This window comes from Fundulus heteroclitus, chromosome 10 (assembly GCF_011125445.2).
Source record: "Fundulus heteroclitus isolate FHET01 chromosome 10, MU-UCD_Fhet_4.1, whole genome shotgun sequence".
NCBI lineage: Eukaryota > Metazoa > Chordata > Actinopteri > Cyprinodontiformes > Fundulidae > Fundulus > Fundulus heteroclitus.
The window spans coordinates 25,263,780-25,281,671 of record NC_046370.1 but is presented as its reverse complement, the minus strand read 5'-3'; the positions used below and the strand labels follow the sequence as shown (position 1 = coordinate 25,281,671).

The 17,892-nt window shown below is 41.6% G+C and overlaps 1 protein-coding gene across 1 annotated transcript; it reads left to right on the top strand.

Annotated features, from left to right (window-relative positions):
* The first annotated feature begins 11,956 nt into the window (after window positions 1–11,956).
* Window positions 11,957–17,647, top strand: LOC105940146 (NHL repeat-containing protein 3). The gene is made up of 3 exons (XM_012882613.3): window positions 11,957–12,531; window positions 16,573–16,775; window positions 16,906–17,647. The coding sequence occupies exons 1-3, from the start codon at window positions 12,276–12,278 to the stop codon at window positions 17,503–17,505; spliced, it is 1,059 nt and encodes a 352-aa protein (XP_012738067.2). The 5' UTR covers window positions 11,957–12,275; the 3' UTR covers window positions 17,506–17,647.
* Window positions 17,648–17,892: the final 245 nt, after the last annotated feature.

Here is a 17,892-nt window from a genome sequence, read left to right as displayed (position 1 = left end):
AGAAAGATATTTCTGAACGAATAGGCTGTTCCCAGAGTGCTGTATCAAGGCACCTCAGTGGGAAATCTGTGGGAAGGAAAAAGTGTGTCAGAAAACGCTGCACAACGAGAAGAGGTGGCCAGACCCTGAGGAAGATTGTGGAAAAGGGCCGATTCCAGACCTTGGGGGACCTGCGGAAGCAGTGGACTGAGTCTGGTGTAGAAACATCCAAAGCCACCGGGCACAGACATGTGCAGGAAATGGGCTACAGGTGCCGCATTCCCGAGGTCAAGCCACTTTTGAAGCAGAGGGGCCTCACCTGGGCGCAGCACTGGACTGTTGCTCAATGGTCCAAAGTACTTTTTTTTCCGGATGAAGGCAAATTTTGCATGTCACTTAGAAATTAAGGGGCTAGAGTCTGGAGGAAGACTGGGGAAAAGGAAATGCCAAAATGCCAGAAGTCCAGTGTCAAGTACCCACAGCCAGTGGAGGTCTGGGGTGCCATGTCAGCTGCTGGTGTTTGTCCACTGTGTTTTATCAAGGGCAGGGTCAATGCAGCTAGCTATCAGGAGATTTTGGAGCACTTTATGCTTCCCTCTGCTGAAAAGCTTTATGGAGATGAAGATTTAATTTTTCAGCACGACCTGGCACCTGCTCACAGTGCCAAAACCACTGGTAAAGGGTTTACTGACCATGGTATCACAGTGTTCAATTGGTCTGCCAACTCTCCTGACCTGAACGCCATAGAGAATCTGTGGGATATTGTGAAGAGAAAGTTGAGAGACGCAAGACCCAACACTCTGGATGAGCTAAAGGCTGCTATCGAAGCATCCTGGGCCTCCATAACACCTCAGCAGTGCCACAGGCTGATTGCCTCCATGCCACAACGCATTGAAGCAGTCATTTCTGCAAAATGATTCCTGACCAAGTATTGAGTGCATAACTGTACATAATTATTTGAAGGTTGACTTTTTTTGTATTAAGAACACTTTTTTCTTTTATTGGTCGGATGAAATATGCTAATTTTGTGAGGTAGGAATTTTGGGTTTTCATGAGCTATATGCCAAAATCATCCGTATTAAGACAATAAAAGACCTGAAATATTTCAGTTAGTGTGCAATGAATCTAAAATATATGAATGTTCAAGTTTTATCATTACATTATAGAAAATTATGAACTTTATCACAATATGCTAATATTTTGAGATGGACCTGTATAGACTCTGGTTCTCTTCCTTCACAACAACCAAACCTTCAATAAACTCTCCTAACATAGCTCTGTGTGTGTGTTTGGGTTCATCAGCACAAATCTTGACAATCCCAGTAACCCCGAAAGAATTTGCTATTTTTCTTGATGTCATCCCAGCAGGTTTAAAATCACTAATATCCACAGGTGATAAGTCGTATGTGCAAAACCCTTAGTTTCCAGAGTTTTTCATTGGAAATACTGACCCATTTCTTAGTACTAAAACAAAAAATAAACACATTAGAGAAATATTCCAAAGAAATACTATTAGTATAACTGCATCAGTTTTTCTGACAAAGTTTGGTAAGATATACGGTTGTTGCCAAGAAAATTCTTTGTCTCAAATAAAGTTCGGGAAGTATCCTTAAAAATTTTGCACAGATGTGATCCTGTTAATTCAGTACAAGCTAAATATATCCCAAATCTTAATCCATTTTGTTCCTTTTGTAATGTTCTGTTCTGGTTCATGATGTTGTTGTTGTTGTTGTTGTTGTTTTGGCTAAGTTAACTTTCCTGCCTTAGGGTTTATTTCTGTTTCTAGTATTGTATTGGATTCATGTTTAGCCTTCACTGTTTTAGTTATCTGGTTTTCTCTTTATGGCTATTTTTGCTCTGTAGTTGGTCATCTTAGTTTTCTGTCCCATCAGCCTCTCTGTCACTTCCCCTTCCTTGATCACTCTCACCTGTTCCTAGTTAATCAGAAGTCACTTAGTTTCACCTGTCCATCTGTCTATTTAAACCCTCCTCAGTTTTCTGTTTGTTGCTGGAACTTCTCACACACGTTTCATTGGTAAGAGCCCTTCAGCATTTGTATGTATTGCCTGACCAGTTCTTCTGTTTTTTGAATCTGTTCCAGTTTTTGTTGTCACCCAGATGTTTGGTCTGTACACCTTTTTGGATTGTTTTTTGTCTGCCTTCCTGACCCATCATCTCCTTAATAAATCCCATCAAGCATTATTTTAGTGTCTGGCTGAATACCGGGTTCATCTCCTCATAATTCATTACAGTAAGTTCCAGCCACAAACATGAACCCGTCGCCAGCACAAATTTTTTGTTCGGGGAGATTAAGTCTTGCAGACCATAAGTTGGACAGTGTTTTCAGTTACTCACCGGAGCTTTTCTTGGGGGTAGAGGAGGACGTGATCCGGGAGCTCCGTCCGGATTTATTTTTTGAGCCGTCGCAGTCCTTCTCAGCTGACATAGAGGTGTGGAAGTCGCCATGTGCTCTTGCGGTCCCGCCCCGTCATGTGGATCCAGCTTCCACACAAGGCACGCCGGCCCGGCGCCAGAGGCGTCGACGCAGAGTTGCCCTCGTCAAACCCACCGGTTCAGCACAAGGTTTGGATGAGGAAATAATGCAGGGAGCATCTTTTGAGGGATCCAGATTGGCGATCTGTCCCCCCGGCTTCGGTCCCAGTCGCCACCTCTGCGGCAGCACTTCTCAGCAGCAGCCCCGCCATTGCAAGCGTCGGCGAGCGACTGGTTCGGTTGTCGCCTCTGTTCCTACTGCTGCCTCCATGGACGTGGGTTCTACCTCTTCTGGTCGGCCATTGGCCAAGCCAACTCTAGGGTCGTCAGCTGGTGAGCTTCCGTCTTGGTCTGATGTCTCCTCCGTTCCTGCTGCTCCTTCTTGCCCAGTGGACCAGAGCTTGCCACTATCCCGAACCAGCTCCCCCATAGCTCCTCCCTGTGGCTCTCTAGACGCTGACCATCAGTCCCTGGAGCAGAAATTAAGAACTTATGCTCCTTTAATTAAACACCTCAGAGAGACTCTTTTCAGTTATTATTCAGCTGAGTTGGAGGCAAAATTAAAGGAGGTGGAGGGGCACTACAGGTCGGCCCTCCAGGCTTTCTATAGCCCAACACGGGCTCCCGTTCCCGAGGGTCCGCCTCCGCTCAAACCCCAGGGGGGTCCGCCGCTAGCGGGCGACGAGGAGACCCAGTATTGTCCGCCACCAGCGGGCAACGAGGGGGTCCAGGAGGAACCACTTCCACCCAAGCTCCAAGAAGGGGCCCTGGAGGACCCGCCCTCAATCTTGGCTCCTCGCAGCTGTAAAGCCCAGCCTCCAGTGCCGGCTCCCCGCAGCTGTAAAGCCCAGCCTCCAGTGCCGGCTCCCCGCAGCTGTAAAGCCCAGCCTCCAGTGCCGGCTCCCCGCAGCTGTAAAGCCCAGCCTCCAGTGCCGGCTCCCCGCAGCTGTAAAGCCCAGCCTCCAGTGTCGGCTCCCCGCAGCTGTAAAGCCCAGCCTCCAGTGCCGGCTCCCCGCTACTCAAAGACTCTGTCTCCAGTGCCGGCTCCCTGTAGCTTTAAGGCACTGTCTCCAGTGCCGGCTCCTCGTAGCTTTAAAGCACTTTCTCCATTATCTTGTTGCCAGGCGGTCCCAGCAGCCTGTAGTCAGGCTCCGTCTGTAGCAGCCTGTAGTCAGGCTCCGTCTGTAGCAGCCTTTAGTCAGGCTCCGTCTGTAGCAGCCCGTAGTCAGGCTCCGTCTGTAGCAGCCTGTAGTCAGGCTCCGTCTGTAGCCGCCAGTAACCCGGCGCCGCCCTCTTCAATCGCCTGTAGCCAGGCGCCTCCCGTATTCTGTAGTCCGGCGCCGTCCCCAGCTTTTAGTACGGCACCGTCCTTAGCCTTTAGTCCGGCGCCAGTTTCTGTTTTCTCCCTCTCCAGGCGTTGGCCTCCGAGGGCCTCGTTCTGCAGCCGGTCGTCTGAAGTCCTGCGCCACCACCGGTCTCCTGTCTGCCTGTCTCGCCTAGGCCGTCCTCCGAGACGTCCGCCTGACTTCCGGACACGCCGGGGCCGTGCTCCGGGCCGCCCGCCGGAGAACCTGACACGCCGGGGCCGTGCTCCGGGCCGCCAGCCGGAGAACCTGACACGCCGGGGCCGTGCTCCGGGTCGCCCGCCGGAGAACCTGACATGCCGGGGCCGTGCTCCGGACCGGCCGCCGGAGAACCTGACACGCCGGGGCCGTGCTCCGGGACGCCCACCAGACTCTGTTTTAGAGACTGATTTTGAAGTATTTCGGTTAGTAGTTAGTTCACCCTGTCTGGGTTGTTTTGTTTTAGGTTTTGGTAGAACTGTTTTCTTTCGCTCGCCCTGTCAGGGTTGTTTTGTTTTTGTAATATGTCTGTCCCTCCATCCTGGTACCCCCATCCACCCACCCGGTCTAGTCTGTTTTTTGTTTTTCCTTTTAAGGACGTCTGGAATCCGTCCTTGAGGGAGGGGCTCTGTAATGTTCTGTTCTGGTTCATGATGTTGTTGTTGTTGTTGTTTTGGCTAAGTTAACTTTCCTGCCTTAGGGTTTATTTCTGTTTCTAGTATTGTATTGGATTCATGTTTAGCCTTCACTGTTTTAGTTATCTGGTTTTCTCTTTATGGCTATTTTTGCTCTGTAGTTGGTCATCTTAGTTTTCTGTCCCATCAGCCTCTCTGTCACTTCCCCTTCCTTGATCACTCTCACCTGTTCCTAGTTAATCAGAAGTCACTTAGTTTCACCTGTCCATCTGTCTATTTAAACCCTCCTCAGTTTTCTGTTTGTTGCTGGAACTTCTCACACACGTTTCATTGGTAAGAGCCCTTCAGCATTTGTATGTATTGCCTGACCAGTTCTTCTGTTTTTTGAATCTGTTCCAGTTTTTGTTGTCACCCAGATGTTTGGTCTGTACACCTTTTTGGATTGTTTTTTGTCTGCCTTCCTGACCCATCATCTCCTTAATAAATCCCATCAAGCATTATTTTAGTGTCTGGCTGAATACCGGGTTCATCTCCTCATAATTCATTACACCTTTTGTCATCTTGAAAATGAAACATTAACCCACCTTTTCTGGGAATTCACTATAAGTAAAACTTTTTTTTTTACATTAATATTTTCTTGCTACAATGGATATTAAACATGTTTTCTTTGGTGTTTCTATTGTTAAAACATCTGGGGCAAACTAATGTTCCCCCCTTGCCTTATCAGCCCCACGCTTTTCTGTGCGGATCTGTTCAGTGCTGCTCATGTTATCATATTGTATTGGTATTGTGTACCAATTTCACCTACCTCATGTACATAACTCCTTATAATAATGCTTATTTTTCCCCCAGCAATCTTTGCACTCCTCGCACTGTGGGCATTTTTATGTTATTGTGCACCTGTTCACTTCCACCTCCGACCATACATAATGATAAGACAAAAAATAGCTTTGTTGTCCCACAATGAAGAAATCTGGATGTAAAAAAAAACAAAAACAAAGACGTAGTAACCGTATAATAATTTTCTCCTGTATCCTTGCTCTTTGCTCATAGGGCTTGGGATCTGCGTTGCATTGTGGGACGTGGCGGCCATGTTGATGGCTACGCAAACGTAAACGTAACACTGACATAACGTTGTTGAACGAAGAGACGTAGAAGTAGAATAGATAGAAAAAAGATGTTAAAATCCCGAAAAGGATCTGGAATTTACCGGGACATTATTGTATTTTGACAAAATCAGCATTATTAATAATTTGGATCCATATGAAGTTTAAAACAATGAGTGGAGCACCGACGACGACTTATTGCCACCGTTTTGCATATTTGACGTCTACCTTGTTTCTGGTGTGTGCGCCTATACTTCAGAACAGTTCTGAAGCTACAAGTCCTTGGAGTCTCATGTGCAGTTTACGAATGGATGGGTTCAGGAGCTGCAGCTTATAAAGCCAGCAAACAGTGGGAACACAGTAATTCGTACAAAGGTAAGCTGTACTCAGACGGGCTCTGGCACCTGCTAGTTTAGTAACTGCTAACCGTTAGTGCTAACAACCACTCACGCATGTAATGTACTTTTAACTAGCTGCTATGTGTTTCAAAGGTGTAGTTAGTAACGTTAACTGCCAACCCTCCCTAAACCCTTCGGGTTTCCCACGTATTTGAGCCTTTATCAACCGTCTCTGGGCGCGCATTCATGTATGTATGTGGCGTCGCGGTTGAAGGAAAGAAACAATGTAGGCTATAAAATAAAACCGTGCATCTTTGACTTACCAGAATGAAAATGCAGGGAACACACTTTCATTGACATCGGGATACTGTGGAAATTTATGTTCGGTCGTCTTAAAGCCGCAATCCAAGCGAGCGGACGACTCTTTGTTATCTCTGACACTTGTTCTCCGTGGTGGCGCCTCCAGGCAGGAAAGCGGTGGAAAGTTAACCCATTTTCTATCTTTTTCCCATGGCGATCATGTGTTGCGCTGTTACAGCCCACAGTACAGCAACGGTTTACCATGGTTGAAATCAAGTTAAGCTGAAATTAATCAAATTAAAACACGGCTGAGAGGGAGTACAGTACGCGGTAGTCATAGGCAGTAGTCTGAGTAGCGGTAACGGAGGCCATCAACATGGCGGCCACGCAAAGTTACGTCATGACGCCCAAGCCCTATTGTATTATTGCTCTATTGTCTCAATCTGTCTGTTTTGTTTATATGTTAGTGTGTATATGTGCTCTCTATATTGTAGCCTATGTTTTATATACAGCAATATTCTGTTATTTCATTATTATTTAATCAGTACATTATGAGCATTGCACAGTCCAGAGTTAAATTCCTCGTATGTGTACAAATATCTGGCAAATAAAGAGACATGAATGTACTTCTTGGTCGGTAGTCAGACCTCACTGCGCGTTCCTATTGTTTTTCCAGACAGGAATCTGGGAAATTCGACTAGCAGAACGCACCATACTCGTTGCCAACATAGACATAATATAAGAGTAGACCCCGCATTGACTGTTGCGGCGCAGGAATTATGGCAGCCATCTTGGGGCGGTCGAACTTCTACCCTATCCTGCTGATTTAAGCTGGACAGACGAAGAATGCCTCAGCACTGTGCTGCGTTTTTCTGTTTGAATCGACGGACTACTGACGTCAGGGCTCGAGGGATAACTTTCCACAAGTAAGATGAACATATATCGTTTATTTTTTTGATTAGAATGTGATTTATCTCTATTTTTGTCCACCAACAAAAATCAAGCTAGCTAACGTTTGGTGCTGGTGTCGTGCCAAACGTGTTACTCCCGACAAAATAGGCTAATTTAAATAATGTAAGACTTCATGTAATGACAAAAGATCTCAGATATTTCCCAGCATTGTTTTAGATTAACTGATTTAGATCAAGAAATACAACAAATATTCTTGTGGTAACATTTACTAGTAAATTACATACACATTGATGTTATAACTGCATTATTTACATGTAACTCACCCTATCAAAAGTATAACACCTCTGATATCTCATAGCCAGCTTGAAATACAGACAACAGAACATCAGACCGGAAGACTTTTCAAGCTTACTCACATCTTCAGCAGCTTTTGTTCATCTCAACAGATATATATCAAAATCTCTTGCTGAAGTAACGTAGTAAGAAATTTCTAACTTTGAAAATAGAAAAATAGGAAGAAAATAAAAAAGAGGAGTGTCTACATAAAACACTGTACAAAAGATGTCAATGTTATTTTCTTCAATTTACAAATCGTTTATTCTGTTATGAAGACAAAGACAAAGATATGAGAAAGAAGTGGGAAGTTTCTACAAGAAGAGAGGGTTCACTGCAAGTAATACTTCCGTGCTTTGCAGTGAGCATTTTAAAGAAGAAGATTTTGACAGGACAGGTCAGATTGTCCGACTAAAAGATAGTGTTGTTCCATCAAAATTCAACTTCCCTGCTCACCTCCAAAAAGTAGGTGTATCACCATCAGTTTATTGCTTCCCATTAATATACATATTTTATTATCATTTACAAGACAGAGTGTGGTATTTATCCCTATATTTGTTTACATATACAAGTACCTATAAACTGTAAAGTTAATCTTCATAATGCTTCTTCATTTTAGCCGGTAAAGGTCAGGACAACACTAACTTCCAGAAGAACTGAAGCTAGCCATTCTATGGTCTCCCACGATGACCAAGAAATGTTTACTCCACAGCCTCAACCTAATGATGTGAGTATTTCTATTGTAAACATTATATAATGATGCTCATGGTCTTATTAAAATCTCACTCGTTTGTTTCTGCTAATATTAAACGCACTGACAAATAAAAGCGTATACACAAACAAAGACACAAGCAGCCACGTGGTGCTACTTTATGAAATAATGTGAGTTACACTGTAGTTATGCCAAAGTCATGTGTAAAAAGTTTATCCCTTTGTCTAATAGGATCATTGCTATGCCTTGCCGGCATATATATATATATATATATATATATATATATATATATATATATATATATATATATATATATATATATATATATATATATATATATATATATATATCTATATATATATATATATATCTATATATATATATATATACATATATATATATATATATCACTGATTCTTGAGAGTCGGGACAAAACACGTTTCAAAAAACTATTTTTAAAAATACACACTATATCAATTAGAGTTACATGTTTCTGCAGAGAAAGGTCTTAGCTATTTAACCATGTAATTGAACAGGTTCTAAATATTAACACATTTTTAACAAATACACATGTTTCCCTTCAGAACTGGATTTGTGTCAACTCCGTCAGACGCACTAAAAAGTATATAATTTTAATTCTTTCAATCATACAAGTATCTAAAGTTCTGAATTATATTATAATAATGTTTAATTACTCTATGTAAAAAAAATACAATAAATAAACTTAAGTTGTGATTTCACACTATTTTGAAAACTCAGATTTCTAAATATTTGCATTTTCAAACTTTGATTTTAATTTCAATATTGTAAAAACAAATTACTTAAATAAATAAAACATAAGAGGATGTAGATCAGTTGGTACTTTATTACAAAAACAACGTAAACAGAAGGAAGAATATTTTTTCTCCCAAATAATTAACAAAAACATGCATCCAACGCTGTTGAGGAAGATCTGACGGTGTTGACAAAAAATGTGTGCATAGCTGATTATTAAACAGATTTGTTCTTTGAACACTACTACTAAAACTACTCCTTGTTATTAGAGTATTTAACTTACTGTAAAGCAAAGTATAATAAACATATTGCACATACACCGTTTCTAACTATTATAAATGACACCATTTCCAACTATCAAATAAAACAATAAGGGAAACAAGGGGCCCTCCTTTCCCTCTGTATTCATCTGCCTCTCCTATACCACTTCCTGCTCTCCATCTTTTCTTCCACCTGTTCTTCTCTTCCTTTCCTCCTTTGTAAGTAGCCATTTACTGTATAGTGGTGTGTGTGTGTGTGACCCTTCGATATATTTTCTTTCTCATTTTGTTTCGTTGCTTTGTTACCTTCTTAAGCTTCTCTTTCAAAGTTTTTATTTCTCTTAAATGCCTTTTTCTTGTTTTATTTCTCCCCCTTTCCTGTCTGAGAGACTGTCTGCTGTGTCTGGCATTGTCTTCTGGAATATCCTGATCTTGCGGACTATCTGGTGGGGTGTGTGCCTTCAGCACTGCATCTTCATTGGATCTTTTCTCTCTGGACCTTTTCTGTGCTTCTCTCCAATACTTTCTCCAATTCCTCTTTGCCCTGTCTCCCATCTCATCTATTTGTATTACTTTTTTGTCTTTAACTCTCTTCTTCCATCTTTGTCTTTCCTTCTCTTGCATGTTATGCTTGCTCTCTTGGTCACTGTTTAATTTTTCTCTTCTCTTTCGTTGGTACTCTTTATTTCTTCTCCTTTGCTCCTCAACTGACAATTTCTGTCCAGCCATTTTTTGCTACAATACATATTGAAATAAAGAAAAATGTACACTAATAGGACTATAGAATCAGATTTTTATTTACGTGATATGATTGATTGATTGATTGATGAATGGATGGATGTAAAATCCTCTAGGTGCAGTATGTAGTTTTCATGGTAAATGGCTTGTACTTGTATAGCGCTTTAACTAGTCTTTACGACCTCCAAAGCGCTTCACACTAAAGTTTTAGTCATTCACACACACTTCACACCCTGACGGTGGTGAGCTATGTAAGTAGCTACAGCTGCCCTGGGGCAGACTGACAGAGGCGAGGCTGCCATACAAGGGCGCCACCTGGCCCCCTGACCACCGCCAGCAGGCAATGCGGATGAAGTGCCTTGTCCAAGGACACAACCACATGTATTGAAAATCTACACACTGGCTTCTCGCTTCTCATCTCTCTCTCTCTCTCTCTCTCTCTCTCTCTCTCTCTCTCTCGCGTCTCTCTCTCTCGCTCTCTCTCTCTCTCGCTCTCTCGCTCTCTCTCGCGCTCTCTCTCGCTCTCGCGCTAGCTAGATATATAGATATATATATATATATTATATATATATAATATATATAATATATATATATATATATATATATATATATATATATATATATATATATATTAAAGTGCTGGCAAAGTTACACGTAACATAATAAGCAGACCACTGCCTGCCCATTCTCTACAAGTCAGATGCGTATGGTTAAATAATGTAATGCATTCTATGTATGTGCATTTATGTGTAAATAAAACCCTGAAATATCAGTTTAACCCTTCACTATATTCACAAATAATATTATTTTCGCACATTAAGAGGTTATTGGTTGCATGTATTTTCCCTCCAAAACATGTATTCTACACTGCAGCTAGGTAGTTTTTTCTCAGTTGCTAGCTGTCCCAATAACCTCCCTAAAATGCTTAAATTCAATCCACTATGGTTTAAAAAAAGTATCTCAACAGAAAGACGGTATTGACATGGTGCAGCTGTGACCACAGGAATATTGACATTGTTTGTCTGAAATCTAAAAAAAATTAAAACATGCCAGAACACGTGTGGAAGGGCTGCATTCACCACAGGCAGGGAGATGAAATGGGATCCTCAGAGATATAGCTGACCATGCTATTTCCTGATTTAAAGAGCTTTATGAAAAAATCTGATGGAGTTGACAGAAACTGAGGACACCACTTTAATAGGCATATTTTTATGGAAAATATTGTTTGATGGTTACTTCATGCATTGTTTTTTATATTTATACCCCTTCTTTTTTATTGATATTTATGTTTTCACAATTTTAGAGCTTTTTTAAAGTTTTTTGGGATGGTTAATATTGTGACCTCTTGCTGAGGACAAGTAAAATAACATGGACCTTCTAACCAAAGACCATAAATTTAAACAAATTTTCCCCAAAAACATAAAAAGTTTATTCTAAAAATCCAATAGGTATATACAATTCCTTTAGATTTTACTTTGTAAGTATGTTAACCATGATGAATTTATTGTTTTTTGCTATAAATTAGACTTTTCTATGTGGGACATGTTTTGTCCCGACTCTCAAGAATCAGTGATATATATATATATATATATATATATATATATATATATATATATATGTGTATGTATGTATGTATGTATGTATGTGTGTGTGTTAAAATAATTTTGTGAGTTAAAATTATTAAACTAAGAGTGGCTGTTATTTGCATACATCCTGTCAGAATATTGTATTACTTTTAACCATACTAAGAATATTTAAATGCACTGAACCATTTGGTATAATAGCTATAGTTTTATAGGTTTTTAAAAAAAACGATGTGAAAAGTAGTTCAATATTCAGCGAGTTATAGTTGACTAAAATTGATTCTGCGCCTGGTCAACACATTTACACTGAGCAGAGCAGTCGACCGCCCCAAGATGGCGCCCCTAAATCTCGTCAGCGCCCATAGGCGAGAGCGCTCGATGCGGGGTCTATGTCTATGGTTGCCAAGTCCACCGTGGGCTTGTTTTTCTAAAGTCGCTCGTAAATTTCGTGACTGAGTCCCAGGTTGGCGGTTGTTTGGGCTTGTTTTGGATCGTGAAGTCGCTTATTTGTCCCAAAGAATGCGCTAGTATCTGTCCGCATAAACACATGCGTACTGCTTATTAGGCTTCTTTTGGGCTTGCTTTCATAAAGCTGGTCGCTTGTTTTTCTCGCAGATCTGGCAACACTGCGCGCCATATGAATCCAGGAAGAGACTTTTGTTACTAACCTGCAGGCTGAGACTTGGAGGGGTTCGGTCTCGTGTCCTCGTCGATTTTGAAAACCGAGTGTGGTTCGATCCATTCAGCGAGTCACACGGCGAGGCAGCAGATGTCGCTAAGAAAGAAAAGCCAGTGGTGCCTGGTGGCTTCAGGTATGGTGTCGTTGATCCTGCTGCTGACGGTGCTGTACAGCAGCGGCAGCGGGCAGCGCCGGAGCTCCAGCCTCGGACAGGACTACCAGCTGACGGGCAGGCCCCTGTACAAACTGGACCTGAGCTGGCCCAAGAACCCCGAGGTCTTCACTGGAGAGGTGTTCTGTGTGGCTGTCAACCAGTATGCTGCCGTGGTGTACGTAGCACAGCGAGGTAGCTACACAACATGAGGTTGTTTTTGTGACTGTGTGTTCGGTTCCGAGTGGTGGGTCGGGGTTTCAGCTGCTTCCAGCTGAATGGTTATCAGCAGCTTTACGTTATAGGTCAATATATAGAGGGGTAAAATTATTAGTCTGGAGATACTCTGCTGTCCACCCTCTGTGAAGATTACTATTATGTCTTTGATTATTTTTATTTTAAAGACTGATGGAAACCTGAGGTCAGGCTAAGAAGTGAGTTACCTGTAAAATGACTTGACAAAAACACAGTCCTTTGCTGCAGAGCCCCATTCAATTCCAACACTTTGATTATTTAGCCAGGGATGAATTAGTAAAAGGAAAAATCTTTCCAGATGTGGAAAACCTTGTTTTTGACATTTTTCATCCTAATGAGGAAAGTCTTGATACCATCTAGTACCTTCCACAGTTTTGCAAACTCGCAGCAAGGATTAAATCCCTGTCAATCAATGTCAACAAACAGTTTACAGTGCAGCTTGTTAGTTTTCAAGAATGTGGTTCTACAGGAGCCAGAAAACAGATACCTCACAAGCCTGAGAGGATCCAAATAGCTCAGCAAACCAACCAGACGGAACCGGTCCAAGGCACTAGCGAACTAAGCAGCTGCCGCTGGTGGGTATAGTACATGGGTTAAAGTTCTCCGTCTGAGGTTTGTTGGTGTTCCATTTTAACTTTTGGAAGAACATCTCAAACTGGCCACAGATGGCATGATAGTGGTGGTCAAACATTTTCTTTGGATTTATGCGAACCAGCAAGTCAGAAAGTTCAGCGGATTGAATATCTGAGAACAACTCCCTCGGTAAGTGTGTCTATCGCTGCTTGTGCCTCTAGTGGTTGAATTAATGAGTTATTATTCTACCTGTGGCCATGAAAAGGCAAAATTAGTTTTAAATCACTTTCCTGTTGTCTACAGTATTTCAGTTGTAATATAACATTTTATTCATAACCGGGCTTTTGAATCCCTGCATGGCTCAGTGGGACTTCTTTATTTTTCTAACACCTCAATTCAAAACATCGGCCGGCTTACTGCCTACTCTATGGCAATCCTCGAGGGACATTTAATAGAGATGTAACAATACATTGAGCCGCATCAATATATCGATTAACTGATTAACAATCTAATTACATCAATTCATCCATCCATCCATTTTCTGATCCACTTAATCTCACAAGGGGTCGCGGGGGTTGCTGGTGCCTATCTCCAGCCTTCACCGGGGGAGAGGCAGGGTACACCTTGGACAGGTCGCCAGTCTGTCGCAGGGCAACACATAGAAAGACAGGACAAACAACCATTCACACTCACACCTAAGGACAATTTAGAGAGGCCAATTAACCTAACAGTCATGTTTTTGGACTGTGGGAAGAAGCCGGAGTACCCGGAGAGAACCCACGCATGCACAGGGAGAACATGCAAACTTCACGCAGAAAGACCCAGGGTTGGATTTGAACCCAGAACCTTCTTGCTGCAAGGCAACAGCACTACCCACTGCACAATTCATGAAACATGTCATCTCAAGGCACTTTACAAAGTCAAAATCAATCATATTATACAGATTGGTCAAAAATTTCCTATATAAGGGAACCAGTTGATTGCATCAAAGTCCCGACAAGCAGCATTCACTCCTGGAGAAGCGTAGAGCTACAGGGAGAGTCGTCTGCATTGTCCATGGCTTTGCAGCAATCCCTCATACTGAGCAAGCATGAAGCGACAGCGGAAAGAAAAACTCCCCATTAACGGGAAGGAAAAACCTCCAGCTCAACCGGGCTCAGTATGAACGGTCATCTGCCTCGACCGACTGGGGGTTACAGAAGACAAAATGCAAAATGAAGTTATCGATTCATTGTCATTTTTAAAATACGGCTTTATTTTGAAATTCAGGCATGAGACAATGGACCAGGTGATATATTTATTAGTGCTGTCAGTTAAACGCGTTATTAACGGCGTTAACGTAAACCCATTTTAACGCAGACAATTTTTTTGTCGCCGTTAATCGCGCGTCAAAACACACACACCGTTCCCTAATGTTTTTTCCCCCCGCTGCGCTCTCCGGACTGTGTTTCTTTTACCCTTGGCGCTTTCCGTAGTTTCAAGAGTGCTAGAAAACTGTAGCAAAACAGACCCGCGCACCAGTGAGCGTGAAGTTTCTTTTACCCTCGGACACATGCGACTTTGGGCTTCTTTTTTCTAAAAGCGCTTTTAAATTTCATAAGTCACGGGTTGCGTTTTTTTTGGGCAGGTTTCTGAAAGTGAAATAGCTTATTTGGGCTCTAAAATAAGTGACGAAATAGGGGTTATTATGAGACCTGCCTGCACTACATTTGAGTGTATCCAGCTGAAATATCCCTCCGCCATAGGAGCCGACGGTAGTAAAGGCAGACAGAACAACTCTGCACGTATTTTCTGCAGTTTACGGTGCAATAACAGGTGATAACTGCTGAAAGTAGATTATGGTGCAGATCACCATTTTAAGCAGAGATTGGTTCTGAAGATGAGCTTTTACACGTTTATAACATTGCAGAAACCCCAACCCATTAACCGCACTTTAATGCTTAATAATTTGTTATCTCTGTATTTGACAAACCAAGGATGAATCACGTGGCCAAACAAAGGTTCTGGAGTTACTAAACAGTTCCTAAACAGTCTCTTTCAGGGTATTAAGCTCCTGCCCAGTTGCAAGCAAAGTGTAAGACTGGAATGACCTGGAAATTTAAAACCTTTTTCCAGGCTTAAACTCTATGAATATGGATAGAAACAGCATGCAAAAATATTCAAAGAAATGATTGTTGTTGGTGTGAAAGCTCAGAATTAGATATCGGCATGAAAACAGGTATTCATTTACACATTTGTTTACACACTGTGTAAACATCAGGGCGTCATGATTAGTCATTTAGCCATTATAGTCCAGAGTTTAACATTTGGCACCAGGGTGTTTTCATTCCAATTCTGAAAAGTGCTTGAAAAATAACAAAATAAAAATATTTTTTGTACAAGCATGTATTTTTTTAGTGTCATTTATTGCAAAATTGCATATTAAAATGCCCAAACAGGCTATTACACTTTCAGAAATAAAAGGATAAAATATGCGATTAATTTGTGATTAATCTCGAGTTAACTATCGACATTATGTGATTAATCATGATTAAAATTTTTAATCGTTTGACAGCACTAATATTTATATTATTTTAAAATTAGAAGAATGCTGTTTTTGATTCAAATGCCTGATACATGTAAGAGCTCAGAAATAAAATGGTTAAATAATTTTGTGAGTTGATATCAATTTAAATAATAGTGTTAGTATTGGCAGATAATATTGAATCATATCAATCTTATTGATCAGAAATCGTAAAAGACTTTCTTATATCTGCAAATATAGTATCGTCATCCAAACAAATTTTTGCGGAATATGAGCTTGTGAAGCTAACCTTTTGGTTAGCTTCACACCACTGGCAGCTACTTAGGGCCTTCAAACCAGTAGGGGCCTCCCATTAATGCTTGAATTTGAACACAGACCATAGTTCTAAAATGTGCATGTTTTATTGAGAATGAGAATACTATTGAAATGGATTTGACAGTATCAGCAGAGATAAAATAGAAGATTGTGTGTTAATATTTAGATTTAATATTTAAAGTAATTGGAAAGTTTGTAAAGGTGAAATCCTCACTGTTTGTTGTTACCAAAGTTACAATCTGATGCTACAAGTTAAACCTTTCTTTGTGACAAAGCTCAGTTTCTTTACAGATATATTTAAGCAAATAATGGGCAATTATATCTGATCATTTTTAATCTTAGCCAATTACATGTTGCCATGGAAAGCAGACACTTACAAACTGGCAACATACTGTGAGATATTGAAAAATCCATAAATTAACTCTGCTGAATATTGTGATATACCAAAGCTCATGGCACCCTAGAAAACTCCTATGGAGCATACCTTAAGGGGCCTGCTGGCTAAATTGAACTACATATTTTGTTGACTGCAGAAATCTAAATCAGTGTTGACTTTTGCTGTGCTCCAGGATCTAATGTTCCCAAGGTGCTGGTGTTCACCACAGAAGGAGACTTCCTCATGTCCTGGAACACAACCACCCTGGAGATGCCTCATGGTATGTTTTTAGCAGATGCGGCTTCTAAAGATCCCACTGTGTGGATCACAGATGTGGGGGATGGTCCTTATGGCCATTGCATCAAACAGTACTCACCATCAGGAAAGCTTTTGCAGGTAAATGCTTCTTGTGGGTTTTGCTTTAATGCCCATAACAGTTGCTTTGTGAACATAGTTTTCTAGCATTCCCTATTATGTTCTGCATAAAATCCGCTGCATCTTATTTCATTATATTTTCTTGTGTCAGGTGCTTGGTACTCCAGGTAAAGCAGGTTCTGGGTTGGACCCTCTGCAGTTTGACCAGCCAGCTGAGATTTTTGTCCATGAATCTGGGGAACTGTATATTGTGGACGGCGATGGTGGTATGAACAACCGCCTCATCAAGTTGTCTAAGGATCAGAAAGTATTGTGGATACACGCAGAGAAAGGACCAGCCCTGGCTCAGTTCTACATCCCTCACAGTGTGACCGTGGATAGTGCCCAGAGAGTGTGGGTGGCTGACCGGGGCAACAAAAGGATCCAGGTGTTTAACTCCATCACAGGGGACTGGCTGGGCATGTGGGGCAGCTGCTTTACAGAGGATGCACCCTACTCTGTTCGTCTGACCCCAGACAAAAAGTATTTTGTTGTTGTACAGCTAAACACCAATCAGATTACACTGCTGGATGCGCCACCAGTTGGGCAAATTGGTCAGTGCAACGTGGTAAGTGTCATCCAGCTGGCTGAAGATGTGAAACCCCATCTAGTGGACCTGGATCTAAAGGCTGGAGCGTTGTATGTAGCTGAGATCGGAGCTCAGCAGGCTCAAAAATTCACTCCCTTTAGTCTGGGTGGAAGCTTGCTTTAGATGCATACTGAGTTTAAAAGGAAATATTGAATCAGCGGTGCTCAGATTAAACTGAGATACCAATTTTAAAATGTGCCAGGATGTCAGTAAGATCTCTAAACATATATCTTAAAGATAAAAAAATAAAATTTCTTTTACCATTTACCATCTTTTTCCATTAGAGGAAATCCCATCTTTCATAGTTTCTGCTGTTTGGGGGCAGTTATGTTCTTGTTTCCCTGCATATTTGCACTGCTTGAATGAATCCAAACCCATATGAAGCTGGGGAGTTTTTCTTTTCATTCTACTGTTTACACTTGAAGCTGTTTGTACCTCATGCGGACTCAGTTTGTACCTGCAGGCTGAACCTGACAGAGCACAATATGTTTCTTCTCAATGACTTATTAC

Bases quoted from the DNA above. Each gene is read 5' to 3' on its own strand.
- LOC105940146 (XM_012882613.3), top strand. From the start codon at position 12,276: ATGTCGCTAAGAAAGAAAAGCCAGTGGTGCCTGGTGGCTTCAGGTATG. The intron at 12,532-16,572 runs GTAGCTACACAA...GCTGTGCTCCAG, and splicing joins GGTGTACGTAGCACAGCGAG to GATCTAATGTTCCCAAGGTG. The intron at 16,776-16,905 runs GTAAATGCTTCT...TTCTTGTGTCAG, and splicing joins CATCAGGAAAGCTTTTGCAG to GTGCTTGGTACTCCAGGTAA.